The sequence below is a fragment of the Morus notabilis genome, unplaced genomic scaffold (genome assembly GCF_000414095.1).
Source record: "Morus notabilis unplaced genomic scaffold, ASM41409v2 Scaffold395, whole genome shotgun sequence".
Classification (NCBI taxonomy): Eukaryota; Viridiplantae; Streptophyta; class Magnoliopsida; order Rosales; family Moraceae; genus Morus; species Morus notabilis.
In genome coordinates this window covers 12283-27036 of record NW_010359475.1, presented here as the reverse complement: position 1 = coordinate 27036, position 14754 = coordinate 12283, and the positions used below count along the sequence as shown (strand labels likewise).

Here is a 14754-nt window from a genome sequence, read left to right as displayed (position 1 = left end):
AATTAGAAGAAAATAATGTAATTAAAGATTATTTGAAACAAATTATGTAAGAGAAAATTTTTAACATTATAAATTTATTTTTTTATTTAGGAAAAGACGTTTTTTTCAATTAGGCCAAATCGGCTAACATGAAAGGCGCCAACATTCCCATCCCTGATTAACCATGTTACTTGGAGCCCAACAGCATTGATAATCACCTAAAAATCTTCTAGCCATGTCCAACATCTCCTCCACGGGTCATCATACACCCCGGTGTACTCCTCTCACTACAACAGAAATAGTTTTTAACGACAAAACTTTTAGAGATGAACTTTAATAATTTAGCTAAAACTCCCAGTATAATAAAATTTTGTTGTTTGATACCGTCTCTCTAGTGACAAATTTCAATAGTTTAGTGATAATAATTTTGAGTTTTAGCGACAATATCATCATTAAAAATCAATTTTTTAACGACACGAGGATTTTTAACGACGACATGTCATCACTAAAAATATTTTTTCTTGTAGCGTCTATTTCTATCCATCCACACCGCCAAGTAATCATGCAAAAAATTTATCTCTGTGTCATCCGCAATTTGACACCATTGCAGGCATAGCCCATCAAAGCATCCAACATGCACTTGTCGAAGCTTCGGCCAAAGAGCACATGATTCCCAAACTTGGCGCATATATAGGCAGTTCCAAAGAGCATGCCACACAGATTCAATCAATTCCTGACACCATTTACACGTCATCTCAGCCACTCCACTTCGCCTTAAGTTCTCCCCACTAGGAATGATTTCATTTACTGCATGCCAAATAAAGTTCTTCACTTTATTGGGTATCTCAAATCTCCTAAGCGTCTGTTTAGCTCACTGATTCAAGTTGATATTTGACTTTATGTGAGGATTTTTTACTGTCTTAAAAAAGTTAGATGTGATTATTTTTGAAATTTTTTTTACTGTAACAAAATTTAAATTTTAAATTCGAATCGATAAAATGAACGGAGCCTAAAATTTTATCCACCAAACACGGAGTATAGCACCATTTGGAGTTATAATGACAAATCTATCTATTATCACATGCTCCTTGACTTAAAGGGATACTAAATATGACCTCTTGATCCACCCGCAGAAAAATACTTTTGACGAATCTGTAATGTTCGGAAATTTCATTAGTGAATCCAGAAAAATACTTTCCAGGTATTTTGTACATGACAATAATGCAAATTTTATAATGCTAAGTAAGACAAGTTATTTCGTGACAATTTATTTAAATTACTAGTGTCACGTTTATTTTTCTTAAATGTGAATTCAAGTGACCGAAATTTTTGGATAAGAATATCTTGTGAATTTTAGTATAGAAGTAAGAGTATCGAGACTAATAACCTGAAACTGCAATTCCCGCTAAGTTAGAATGCAGTTGAAGAAATCAGAATTTATTATCCTGTAATATCAAGAGTCAAATTCCCCAAAGAAATGCTTGTAAAAAAAATAATCATATTATAACAGTATTTAAATCTAAGACCAGATCATACTACTCGGATGAAATTTTACTGAAGATTCTTATCACATCAATACATGTCATAAAAAAGATTCTAATTTAATCGTTGGAATTTGATAGAAATCCAAATCAAGGGTAAGATTGAAGCTATCATTAAGAAAAATAATAATAATAATAATGAATTTGGCGCCAATTGTAGAGAGGAAGAGGACAACAAGTTTTGCTTCTCCCATGTCATGTCCAAGTGTAAAGTATTGAAAGGGAATCTTACTATATTTGGAAGGAAACTTTGGTTAATAAGGCCTTAGACAAATATGGTAATTATCCGATCGAGGGATTAAGATCCAAAGTGTAATGATTATGCCAATTGGCAAGATTTTCCCCCTCTCCCAATGCATGAAAACCGGGCCCCCTCGTGAAGCTTCTCCAAAAAATTTTCATTTCTAGAAATGTCCATAAAGCTTTGGTTATAAATATATGTAAGTATGAGAACAAATTTCAACCTTTCTCCATTTTTCCCCAAGCCAAAATCTCCTCTCTTCTCCTCTTCTAGTGGCTGAACTGCCCCCCCCCCCCCTTTTCTCTCTCCAAAATTTTCACTTCTAAATCTTAAGAGGAAAGCTCATATCCTAGTGTCAAGATTGTTAGTATATATTAATATGTTATGATATAATTTTCAATTATAATTAAAGAAAATTCAAATATAAACTTTAATTACAGTAAAAGTATCATGCTTCTGATGAAAAATTAAATATTGAAAGTTTACTCAAATTTAAATTAATTTTTTTATGAAATCTTTATTGTAAAACTTTAAATACTATAAAATTCAAATTGTGAATGCCCATTTGAGAATGCCTCTTAAGTCTTATATTTTTCTTGGAGAGAAAATCAAAAATATCAACATTAAAGTGACAATACATTATTTCTGCCATTGTTATAAATTTATTTTATGCTACTAATAACAAGATAGTAAAGGTTCGGGGCATTAAAGCCCCTTTGAACATTATATCATTTACAATTATATTTATTTATTTAAATGAAATTGATAAAACAATTAAATACTTTATTTCATTCCTCCTAAAATTGAAAAATATTATTTTAAATCATAGCAAATAATGTCTCTATGTACTTAATAAGATCTTTCTCCCATTTATAATAGCTTGGATTATTTATTAAAATAAGTCTTTTGCTGTTTTTCTCTCACTTTTTTTTTTCAGTGGCGTCCATATCCTCTTTCAAAAAAAAAAAAAATATAGCGTACACAATAATTTGTTGATGAAAGTGTATAAATTATGCATCATATCATTTTTAGACAAAAAAGTTAGAGCATCCTAACAAAGTAATCAATGATATATGATTATAATATTTCTCTACCGTTTTATTTCTTTTTGTTTTCTTGTCGTTCCATTTAATACTTATACTTCTTGTTATTGTTGTTGTTGATAGAGTATATTTTTAGTATGAATACTACTAATAATCGATCGTACAAATGAATGAAAATTAAGTACCAATATTGTTAGCGTGTACTAAAGTTATCTGTCATTAATTTTTTTTCATTTTTTTGTTGATAAAAAAAATTGAATGAAAAATTAATGGATAAATAACAATTTATTTGTATATATAGAAAAAAGAAATATTCAATGGTGCAATTGATCAAGTTATTATGCAACACAAGCGTGAAAAAATATTGGGGACAACTGTACTATTTAATAATTATTTGTTTTGGTTAAACGTTTATAGTAGTTATTAGCCCTCTGAACAAATCTTCAAGATATATCTTTGCCTGCACTACAACAAAAAAGTTTATTTGTGATGACTGACTATCATCACAAATAACTGTATTATCATTGTAAATATTGTATTTTTGATGACATGTCGTAGTAAATTAGTTGTCACAAAAAACCCAACGCAAATAATATATTTGCGACGATAAAGTTTTTAAATTTCGTCGCTAATATATATTAGCGACGACAGTCGTCGTAAATAAGTTATCACAAATGCTCCGTCGAATATATCGTTGATGATGACATGTCCTAACTTATTTGTGATGACTACGTGTCGTCGTAAAAGTATTTAAAACCTTTTGCGACCATAGGCTTCAAAGTGTCGTCACTAGTAATGTAGACTATTTGCGACGACAATTTAGATATATCATCGCAAATATTTTTTTCTTTTTTTACCGTACTTTACTGATAATATTAATTATTAAATATACAAATTAGAAGAAAATTTAATAATAAAATAAAACAATAAAATTGATATTTATTAATAAAAGATTGATCTAAAATAGTCATTACAATAATAAGACCATCTTAAAAAGTAAATTAATCAAGAAATACTAAAAAGTGTTGATAATAAAAAAAACAAAAAAATATATTTTAATCCCCTAAATTAGCAGTATCGTCGTCCTCGTCTTCTTCGTTTAGCTCAGGCGGCGGAGGAACAAACAGTTGGGGGCGGTTAAGTGGCAAGAAGTTGATGTTGGGATTCATCGAGCGCATGGCTTCCATCATGATCTGTTGGTTATCGAACTCGTTGCATTGCTCGATATAGATATTGTTCAGCTAGTTTTGGACATACTGGGGCAAATTAACTGAAGACTCGACCGATTGCGAACTAGACGGTGAGGTGGAAACGCTTGAACGATTCCTCCGTGGTAGTGTCGGTCCCGCTCCCTTAGTGTGTCCTCTACGCTTGCCCAAGACTTGGGACATAATCCCCTCCTGTGTTATTGCATATAATACCTGACTAACAACGTGCCGGGAGTCTCGTCGAATCAGGTGGATACTGTGATCCTCCTACAGAGCTGGGGCATGTAGCTATTGGGCCGAACATCATGACTCTGTGTCATATAAAAAACAATAAAACATCCAATCATATTTCATGTTTTATAGTTCATGTTTTTTGTGACATATAGTCACATTCACCAAGAAAGTTTTATAGTTCATGTTTCGACTTTATAAAATTTTATCAATTTTTATGAATAATTTATCATATTATTGCACTCGTTATTTTTATTATCAATTTAAATATATCACTTTATTTATAAATTTTTTAGACTAAATTAATACAAATTTTTCTTATCATTTTTTTAAGTTGTAATGTTTATAATTAATTTTTAATTTACTTTCTTTTAATATAATTAAACCTTATTAATGAAATTCATAAAATTAACAGGTTTTAATAAAATATCGGCAACATACCGACTTATTTTTCTTATTATCTAAAAATCTAAACCTGTAAAAAAAATTCGGCACACCATAACTGCAAGATGTGCCACCTAGAACAATCATCAGAATTTTTAATCTTAACCTAAATCAAATTATAAGCAGATTTCATAAAATAACACCCTAAGAAATTCACACACACTTATACCAAATTTCAACAATCTCAAAATTCATAATCCAAAATTCAAACTTCAAATTATATACTAATTCTAAAATCTATAAATAAAAATTCAAAATCTAAAATATATAATACAAAATTCAAACAACAAAAAACCCAAACATTTTAAACTAAAAAATACAATAAATATACAAAAAACTTACAATGTTCAAACCCACTAAAACGGGGGCTAAAAATGGAAAAATTATGTGGGGCAAACGGCGGCGGCAGAATTTGGCAGCGGGGGCAGGGAGTTTATTTTTTATACTTCTTTTGATGAAAAAATAATGAAAATGATTAAAACTTATGATTTGGTGAGGATTGGAATAGGGGGAGGTTTTGGGGGCTTGGGGTCAGAAAACTGGAGTGTGGTTGAGAGTGAGAGAGAGAGAGAGAGAGAGAGAGAGAGAGAGAGAGAGAGAGAGAGAGAGAGAGAGAGAGAGAGAGAGAGAGAGAGAGAGAGAGAGAGAGAGAGAGAGAGAGAGAGAGAGAGAGAGAGAGAGAGAGAGAGAGAGAGAGAGAGAGAGAGAGAGAGAGAGAGAGAGAGAGAGAGAGAGAGAGAGAGAGAGAGAGAGAGAGAGAGAGAGAGAGAGAGAGAGAGAGAGAGAGAGAGAGAGAGAGAGAGAGAGAGAGAGTGATCGGAAAAAATGGAGGAGGAGGCTCTGATCGCAGGTATATAGATAGAGTTTTTTTATGACAACATCCAAAAACCATTTGCGACGACAATGTCATCATAAATATAACTTATATAACTATTTACGACGACAACGTTGTCACAAATATAACTTCATTATTTAATATTTATAACGAATGTTCTAGAATTATTATTTGCGATGAAATTGTGCATTATCAAGGCAATTAGGTTTTGGAAACCACCCAATTTCTCTGCCGCTTATTTTTGCGAGCGAATACAAAATCAACATTTGCGACGACACATATTATTGTCGTCGCAAATAATTTTTGAGAACCGCCAAATTGACCACCTTTTTACTCATGGAACAAAAAATAAATAAACAATTATTTGTGACGACACCTGTCGTCGCAAATAATGTTATTTTGGCGGCAAACATTGGCACAAGTGAACATTTACCACCAACTACATATTTACGACGACTAGTGAATTATCACTCTCCTATTAAACAATAAGTAATTGCAACGACATTCCATTGCAAATAATTAATTATTTACGACGACATATGTCGTCATAAATAATTTCGTCGCAAATTAGGCAAATTGTAGTAGTGTTGGTCTTTGATTTTTTTTCACAGTTTTAGTTTTCGACACTAAACTTGGTGAGAGATTTATAAAATTTAACAAAGATAATCACCTTCAAATCGTATGACAACCGAATGCTTTACAAATTAGTCATGCGAAATGCAAAATGTTTTAGTGTGTTAGGGTTTTTAATACAAGTGAGGAGAATATTTTGCATTAATTAGCAAAACTATTTATGTAAAACTTTCATTTACAATGCGATAGAGATATGATTATCTCTCTTAAATTTTGGAAATTATTAGTTAATTTTAATATCGGGGACCAAAATGACACAGCGATCATAGTTCAAAGAATAGTGGTGCTAATAATAAAATATTCCTATGATACATATATGCATTTTGTAACAACGTAAAAAACAAAAACAAGCTAAAAACTGGCTTTTTTGCATCAGTGCTCTTAAATATTTCATTGATTGGGAATGTAGATATAATCACTTGCTTATTGCATAAAAATTTAAAATTTCACGAGTTTTTAATGAGTATTTATCGTAATGATGAGAAAACGCAGCATATAATGCAACTCTTTTTATAAATTTTTTTGTTTTTGCATAATGGACACATGATTATCTTTGTTAAGTTTTATAAATCCTTTGTCAATTTTATTATCGGGAACCAAAACTATAAAAAAAAATAACAAAAAACAAAAAACAAAAGTTCACAGGCTAAAATGCTAAAATTAAAAATTGAGGTACCAAAATATTGCTCAAAGTTTAGGGAATAAAAGTTATAAGAAAAAAATAGGCAGACCACACAATCTTGATCCATTGTCCAGGATTTGTGCAAGCCGGTCTGGGGATCCAAGGATCATATCTTAATTAATGTCCCAACCTACATTAAGGGGCACTCTTTTACTACAAAAGGTGTTCCCACTTTTCGATCAGTAAAATCAGCTTGACTCTCTAAGAGATTCACGGACGAGCAATATAATAGCAACAAAATGTAGAATTTCGGCCCCCGTTCATTTCACCGATTCGAGTTTAGAATTCAATTTTTATTACAATAAAAAACTCTCAGAAACAGTCACATCTAACTTTTTTACTATAGTAAGAAGCTCTCACATAAAATCACATCTCAACTCAAATTACAAACTCGAATCAGCGAACTAAACGGGACCGCGGGTAATTTGTCTGCTGAGGTAATTTGTTGAGTTTCGTCTGCTGGCTAACTAATCGTGTTTAGAATGGAATGAGCAAAACAATAATTAAAGGAAAAAAAAAAAAAGGAAAGAAAAGAAAACCGAGTTTTACATAGCACGAATCAAAATAAATAAGTCAGTATCATATCTATATGCTGGTAATGACTACTTCACGTGAATATATATTACTCATGAGTCATGGCATCATTCTGCAATAACCAGAAGTCCATCTCTCTTACATTGTTTTGGTGAATCCATGTTTTATACTCTTTTTCAGTTTATTCTTTGATCCTTGCTCTTGATTGACGCATGAAGAGTTTGATGTCATCTTCTGGTTTCTATTAGAAACAGCACCATCTATCCCACAACACGCTACGCGGTCAACTTTGACTTCTAGACTTGTTGAGCTAATAGTCCGCTCCATCCCTTTTTCTTTCAGAATTTCATCAGCCCTTTTCAACGCAAAATCTAGAGAACTCTGGACCATTTTTCTACTCTCCTCAATCCCTATACTTTTGTTAATGATTTGTAAAGCTTTGTGCATGACAGTTCTCGAATACGAACTCGCCTGCCTTTGGTTCTTCCTCGACGCATGATCGTTTTCAGAGTGATGATCAACATGATCAACCACCTCTACTTCCTTGGCACTCTTCGTCCACCTCTTCAAAATGTATTGGGATGGTATTTCGAAGATATTTTTTGCATTGAGAACCTTTATACAATGGCCACATAAAATGCCAATTGATTCAAATTTTCCACAACTACATGTCACTGTGGAACTTGAGCAATCAAATGTCACAATATCTTCTTTCTTGTGGCCTTCTTCGGTCAACTTGAACGCGGAAATGTTTCCCGAACTTGTCACTTCTTCAATTGCTAGTGATAAGCTATCAAGCAATTCATCTTGAAATTTCTTAAACATTGTGCTAGTATATATGTCCTCTGCATGTTTCTCCATCCCTTTTCTTGATCTTACTGGCACCATCTTTCTGCAGCATGAATCTTCACACAATTCTTCTAGGCGCCTTTGCTTCGCCTCTTTAACATACTGCTGAACAAAGTCAGGGAGAGACATGATCTCACTAACATTGATGTTTGGGGTATTGAAGAGTAAACCAATGTCAGCAGAAAAGGTCTTTTTACTGAACAAATGAGACCATTTTTCCCATAAACTGTACAGAGTAGTAAGCCAGGGATTTTCTCGAAGAATAAGATTATATTGCGCCAATAACGAATCCCACTGCGATTCAAATTCTTGCTTTGATTGACAATCAAATATGCATTTTTTAAAGAGGTTCTCAAAACCAGGAAGATCAAAATATGCTGAGAGGTGTTTTTTGGCATTTTTGCAGATACAGTTCACAAAAAGACGGTGCTGAGTTTTTGGAAGTACCTTCTCTATTGCAGTTGATATTGCCTGAGACTCATCTGTACTATATAATGTTTTTGGTTGGAGGTTATCCATTGCTGTCACAAAAACCTTGAACAACCAAAGAAATGACTCCAAACTTTCATCAAGCAAAAGTGCACAGCCAAACAAGACGCGTTGATGATGATGATTAACTCCCCAAAAAGGAGCATAAATCATGTTGTCAACTCGAATTGTTGAATCGAAAACGACAACATCTCCAAAACAACTATAATCCATCCTTGACCCACAATCCCTCCAGAAGAAACTAGTCATGTGGTTTGCAGCATCAACCTGGATTGCATAGAAAAACGATGGATCTCTCACTTGTAGGTCTGAAAAGAGATTCATTAGGTCTTGGACATCTTCTGCTTGTAAAAACGTGTTGAATGATCTATTATCGGGCAAGCCATACTTTACAGCATCCACTTGCTGAAGCCAAACATTATCAGGAGTGGTTTTCGTTGAAGTTGGAACCTCAATGACATTATTCCCAACCGAATTCATTGCATGCTTCTGTCTTGGCTTGTCAAATTCATGATTGTGCTCAAGAATAAAGTTGGAGACTACCCATTTGCCATCTTCAACCGTAAATTGTGTATATGCATTGCAACCTGTTCTTGTTTCTTTTCTCTCATACTTTGTGGTCTTGTTAGATATCTTTCTCAATTTGAAACCTTGTCTTGAACACAAAAAGTTTCTTTTTCTAATGGTTCCATTCGCCAACCTTTGCACTTTCCCTTTCCTTACAGAAAACCCAACCTCTTCAGCATATTTTTTGTAGAATTTGTAAGCATCCTCCTCAGATGAAAACTCCATCCCTATTTCTGGATTCCTCATTTCATTTAAGGGCAAGTCAGATTGTATTTCATCTTCATCGCTTTCAGTTGACGATATCTCATCTTTATCACACTCTGCCGCCGATGATTGAGCCACCGAAGGGTTTCCAATGGAGTTATCCCATTCCTATAGTAAGAAACAAGAGAACAAAATAAAATGAGGAACCATTAGAAACCCTTCGGTGATCCAGACGGAAACTTTTTGTCTAAAATGCGTGGAAGTGATCCAGACGGTTTCTTCTTTCGTTCTTCCACGCATACAAACTCTGGATTTAAACGTTTTGATGATGGTTAAAATCACTTTGAAATCTGGATTACATAAAGTTTTGACTTTTCACGTGAAATGTTCGTGTCCAGAAGGCATTTCTAATGTCTTTCTACAAAAAATGTTGTTAGATTGTGCCACATATAAATGACACTTTTTCTCAATTAAAGAATATATTTTTGCAAACTATTACTTGAGTTAAGTTAGTTTCTTTTTTAACCAACAATTTTGGAATTCTGGATATAGTTATTAGGTTATTTTCTTAATCATACTTTAAGGAGCAAAACTTTAGAAATAATTGCTTGTCGATAAAAAAAAAAAGAATAAACAAAGCTTAAGGGTGTGTTTGGTAGGATGGAAGGGTAGAGGAATAGAGGTGTGGACGGTGAAAAGTAAGAAAAGCCAAACAAAGGGGTCTTTACAAGAACACCATAAATTTTAGGCTTAGATTGACTTATGCTAGAGAAAAAAACATTCGCAGAGATTACAACAACCATGTATCATATTTTATTTACAATGCCAAACACACCTTTATGATACTAGTCAAATATTATTTTAGCCATTGTTTGCATAATATTTTTAAAGCATAAATTTTCAAACTAAATAAAATCAATAAAGAAAATAGTCAACATATGTTTTGATCACCGCAAAGCAGGAATTAGCGCAGGACAAAACTGATTTGATAAGTCAAAGTCCACCAGTCGCGATAAAATGGCGAGGGACTTAAATCACTTGTTTAATTTTTACTATTTCAATTGTTGTCTAACCAATCACATTATGACTCGTTATGTAATAGATTTAAACATTAAAGCATGGAAAAGTTAGTTAAAAGGTACTTCAAATTTCTTAAATGATGTAGTACAATTCGATTGGTTATATACTAATTGAGACACTGAAATTAGACATATGATTTGAATCCAATAACGAGTGTGCAAGAGCCTATTTGGATCTAGGCTAGTCTAACCTGTTAAGTTTTGGATTTTTTTTAAATATTTATTTTATAGAAAATTTTATCTTTTCTCTCAAAATTTAGTTTCATAATAATTAATTCTTGAGATAATGTTTAAATATTACCACTGAAACAGTTATATTTTACTTGTTTCAAAAAACTTACTGCATAATTTTGGGACAGTTTAAAAACGTGAGATACTTTTTGGATTATAAAAAACACAGTGACCAATGTAGGATTTAGCTAAAATAGAGGGGTTACGTTTTAGATTTTCTCGGTGAAAGTAACCTTGTTTGCTAGGAAGGAAAAGGAAAGGACAGGCAAGAAGATAGGTCACCAAGAGCAACCCATCCTACATTTGCAAAGCAACTAAGGCGTTTGAAATGACCATTCTAGCTCTCAGTGTACAAGATCGTCGCCGCCATAAATTTGTCACCAATTTTTTCAATGGAGATGGCCAAAATCTTCTTCGTTCTAGATCTGCATTCACGATGCCGAACCAACTTTGAATTCTCATGTTTGGAAAGATTAGGGGTTGTTTTTTTGCATTTTTGAGTTAGAGTGACTTGAGTGATGATCTTGAGTTGAATTTGAGTTATAACTTGAGTTGAAGTTGTAACTTGAGTTTGTGTTTGGATGTGCATATTTGAGTTATGATTTGAATTGAAAATCTTTTTGAGTTTGTGTTTGGGTGGGTCAAAACTTAAATTTATCTTTAGATAGTATTTTAATAAAAGCTCAATGGTAATAAAAAATTTTAATATGGTATATGAGTGGAATTTTATTCGTCTTTTTGTTATGAATGCATAGAAAAAAATCATCTCAATCATGATTAAAATGAAAACGTTATGGCATTTTTAAGCATAAAAAAATATTATTCATTAACTTGAGTTTGAGTTTATGAATTCGAGTTGAAGAGAAAACTTCAACTCGAGTTTAGCCCCAAACTCGAGTTCAAATTCAAGTTTTACAAAAGAACATAAACTTGAATAAAGTTGTAACTCGAGTTCAAACTTTTTCTGAGTTTCATTGTAAAAGAACAACCCCTTAGTCACTGTTGGGATTTGTTTCCCAATTTGTGTATTGATTGTAATCAGATTTGATTGGCATTATTTTGAAAATGTTTTGCTGGGATGATTACGTTTGGAAATGTCTATGCAGCTGGCAAGTTTCTTTTGGCAGGTTTCAAAAAATCCATAAACTTGTTTTAGTTTCTATTTTTCTAAGTCAACCATTGATTCAAATATGGAAAATTGATTTGATTGATTCTTGATTGAGATTTCATAGCTAGATGATATTCCTATGTTGCCTAAGAACGTGTCCATGTTCGTTTATCAGTTTTGGGAAGATTTCATAATTAAATAAGATTGATTCGTCTGGTTTTGAGAAAGTTTGATATTCCTATGTTGCCTAAGAACGTGTCCATGTTCGTTTATCAGTTTTGAGAAGATTTCAGAATTAAATAAGATTGATTCGTCTGGTTTTGAGAAAGTTGGCCGTAATAGCTATGTTGCAGTGTTGTTGCAACAGGATCTGCAACAGATGTGGTTCAGCGAATTAATTGAAGATGTGTCAAGCTATTCACAGCTTGCTTATTTATTGAAAGAGTCTCTGGAGTAATTGTACACCTCTTGATGAGTTTTGGCTGGGTTGTGAGACAGGGGTGAGCACTTGTATTGAGTGAGATGATTTGAGTGTTTTTCAGGAGAAAAACTTTGTTGGAGGGATTCCAATGTTAAAAAGTCGCGGGGATCTCGCTGTTCAAGTCCATTGGGAAATTGCAAGTTCATAGGCGTCTTCTTAGAGAGGGAGTCTCGGGTAGATTAAGTCTAATTGAATTGTAAAAGAGTTCTTAGTGGATTGTTCATCATCTGGACGTGGCCCCGCGGAGTAAGGTATTACCGAACCGCGATACCATTTCTCTCATGTTCTTTTATTTTATGTCTCTACATTATTCATATTGTCTTATAAATTATTAAAAGACTAAAACCGGTACTTACAATAGTCACGAAGTCGGCGAGGAGTGCACAACGGTCTCTGTCTGTCATCATCGGTGACGAATAGAGCGATGAGCGTTGTGAACAATAACCAGTCATGCCAAATCTGAAGAATGGATAATCTCTTCTCATATCTAATATCTTATATTGGATTTTTTTTGTCTATTTTTTATCTGATTTGATCTGTTTGATTTTTTTTTTCTTTTAAGGATTTGGCTTATTGATCTATGTGGTGTTCATAGTAAGAGACATCTGTGGAGTTAGCCGAGGAGATGACGGCTACGGACTCACGGTGTTGACCATTTTTTAGTTAGGGCTAAGTGAGAATTATAATCTACTAATATGCTTGTATATTTTGTTTTTAATTTTTAATATGGTTTTGTAATACGATATTTAGATTATGAAAAAGAATCTACAAAATTCCTCTCAAGTCGCCGACGCCATCAGTTGAAGACATTACGACAATCAGTTCACAGCTGTTTATTGATGTATTTTTTAATATTTTTTATATAATTATTCACGATAAGTGTACATGACAGTCATTTATTGTTATATACTTAAAAATAATTTCTAATTTTTAAAATAATAACTGTTAGACTTAATATAAAAAAATTATTGAGTATTTAACCGATTACGATTATCACATGGCCCGTTATAATGCCACATGGCAGACTTGTCACCCATTTTTAAATTGGGACTATAGACAACTTTGTAGAAAAAAAAAATCTACTAGATTTCTCACCTATATCTATAAGATTCCTCTCCATCAGTGCCGACTGGCGACAGTAGTTGATAGGCAAATATTTTGTTGAAAATTAAAAATAATCTACTATATTTGTCTCAGGCATCGACAAAATTTCTTCTAGAATAGGCGACTAAAAACAGTTTGTAAATTCCTCTACTAGATTTCTTTATGGCGGCCAGCACCAGTAACGAGAGGCGGTTGGTCTTTATTTTTTAAAATAAAAAATAATCTATTAAATTCCTCTTCTACATTTATTAGATTCTTTCCGACAGCCGACACGGGTGACTAATAACAGCACATCTGAGAGATTATCAGTGGTAGATTACTTTCTTGAGTGGTGTTGTGGGTAATTTCAGGGACACATTATAATCTTTGACCAACTCCTCTAAAATGGACAGTTGTGATTATATCATGGTTTGGAGGTTAGTGTTAGAAAGGTTGTCGATGTAAGGGTTAGTTTTGTACTTATTCCTATATATTATATGTATATATATACACATATTTAATACGCATATTTTCCTTTTTTTACCCCCTTAAGTTTTTTATTGATATTTGTTGACAGTAGATTTTAGTCAACTAAAGATTAATTTTCCGAGAACTCTCGCTGTAACCTCTCACGGATTAATTAAAGATTAATACTGCATAATAATATAAAGAATACAAGAATTTATAGTGGTTCGGTAAGATTTTTTAACCTAGTCCATTGGTCGATGCACTAATATCTTGTTGATTACAATCTCTCTGGAGTAGTACAATAGTGCCTAAAAAACTTAATGAATTCTCATTACTCTATTTATAGGCCTTGCACATTTGAGAGACATCCTTTACATTTCTCGAGGAGATTATCTTCTATCTCTAAATTCTGAGATTTGGCAGTTGTATTTTCATGATTACAGCTTCCCGGTCAAGCTAACCACCCTTACCGGCTACCTGAATTCGACTTCGGCAGTAGTAGTTGGTACAATGTATCTTTCCTCGAGTTGACAGGACTGTCTTTGGATTGGACTGGGCTGCTACCTCGACGTCGTGACCCCAACAACTCAAGCAGCATTCTCGACGCACGTTATCCCGCATGAACTCTCGACGTCCAAAGGGCACCCTAGACATAGTAGTTTCCTCGACGTCAGCGACCGATTCTCGATAGGAAGGCCTCGGCGCTTGCCGTCTAGAGGAACGATCGATCCCTCGACCATGGTGTAACAATTACCCCCTAGACTAGGATATCGCATTGCCATGTTCCAGGCTATGCAGCGTCGAGAGTACCACGTGGAAACTTT

At 33.3% G+C, this 14754-nt stretch overlaps 1 protein-coding gene across 1 annotated transcript; it reads right to left on the bottom strand.

The window, feature by feature from the left end:
- Positions 1 to 7509: 7509 nt before the first annotated feature.
- On the bottom strand, positions 7510 to 12783 carry LOC112090901 (protein FAR1-RELATED SEQUENCE 7-like). The gene is made up of 2 exons (XM_024163224.1): positions 12736 to 12783; positions 7510 to 9648 (listed from the first exon to the last, which is right to left on the bottom strand). Exons 1-2 carry the CDS (start codon positions 12781 to 12783, stop codon positions 7510 to 7512), a joined length of 2187 nt encoding a protein of 728 aa, XP_024018992.1.
- Between the last annotated feature and the right edge of the window lie 1971 nt (positions 12784 to 14754).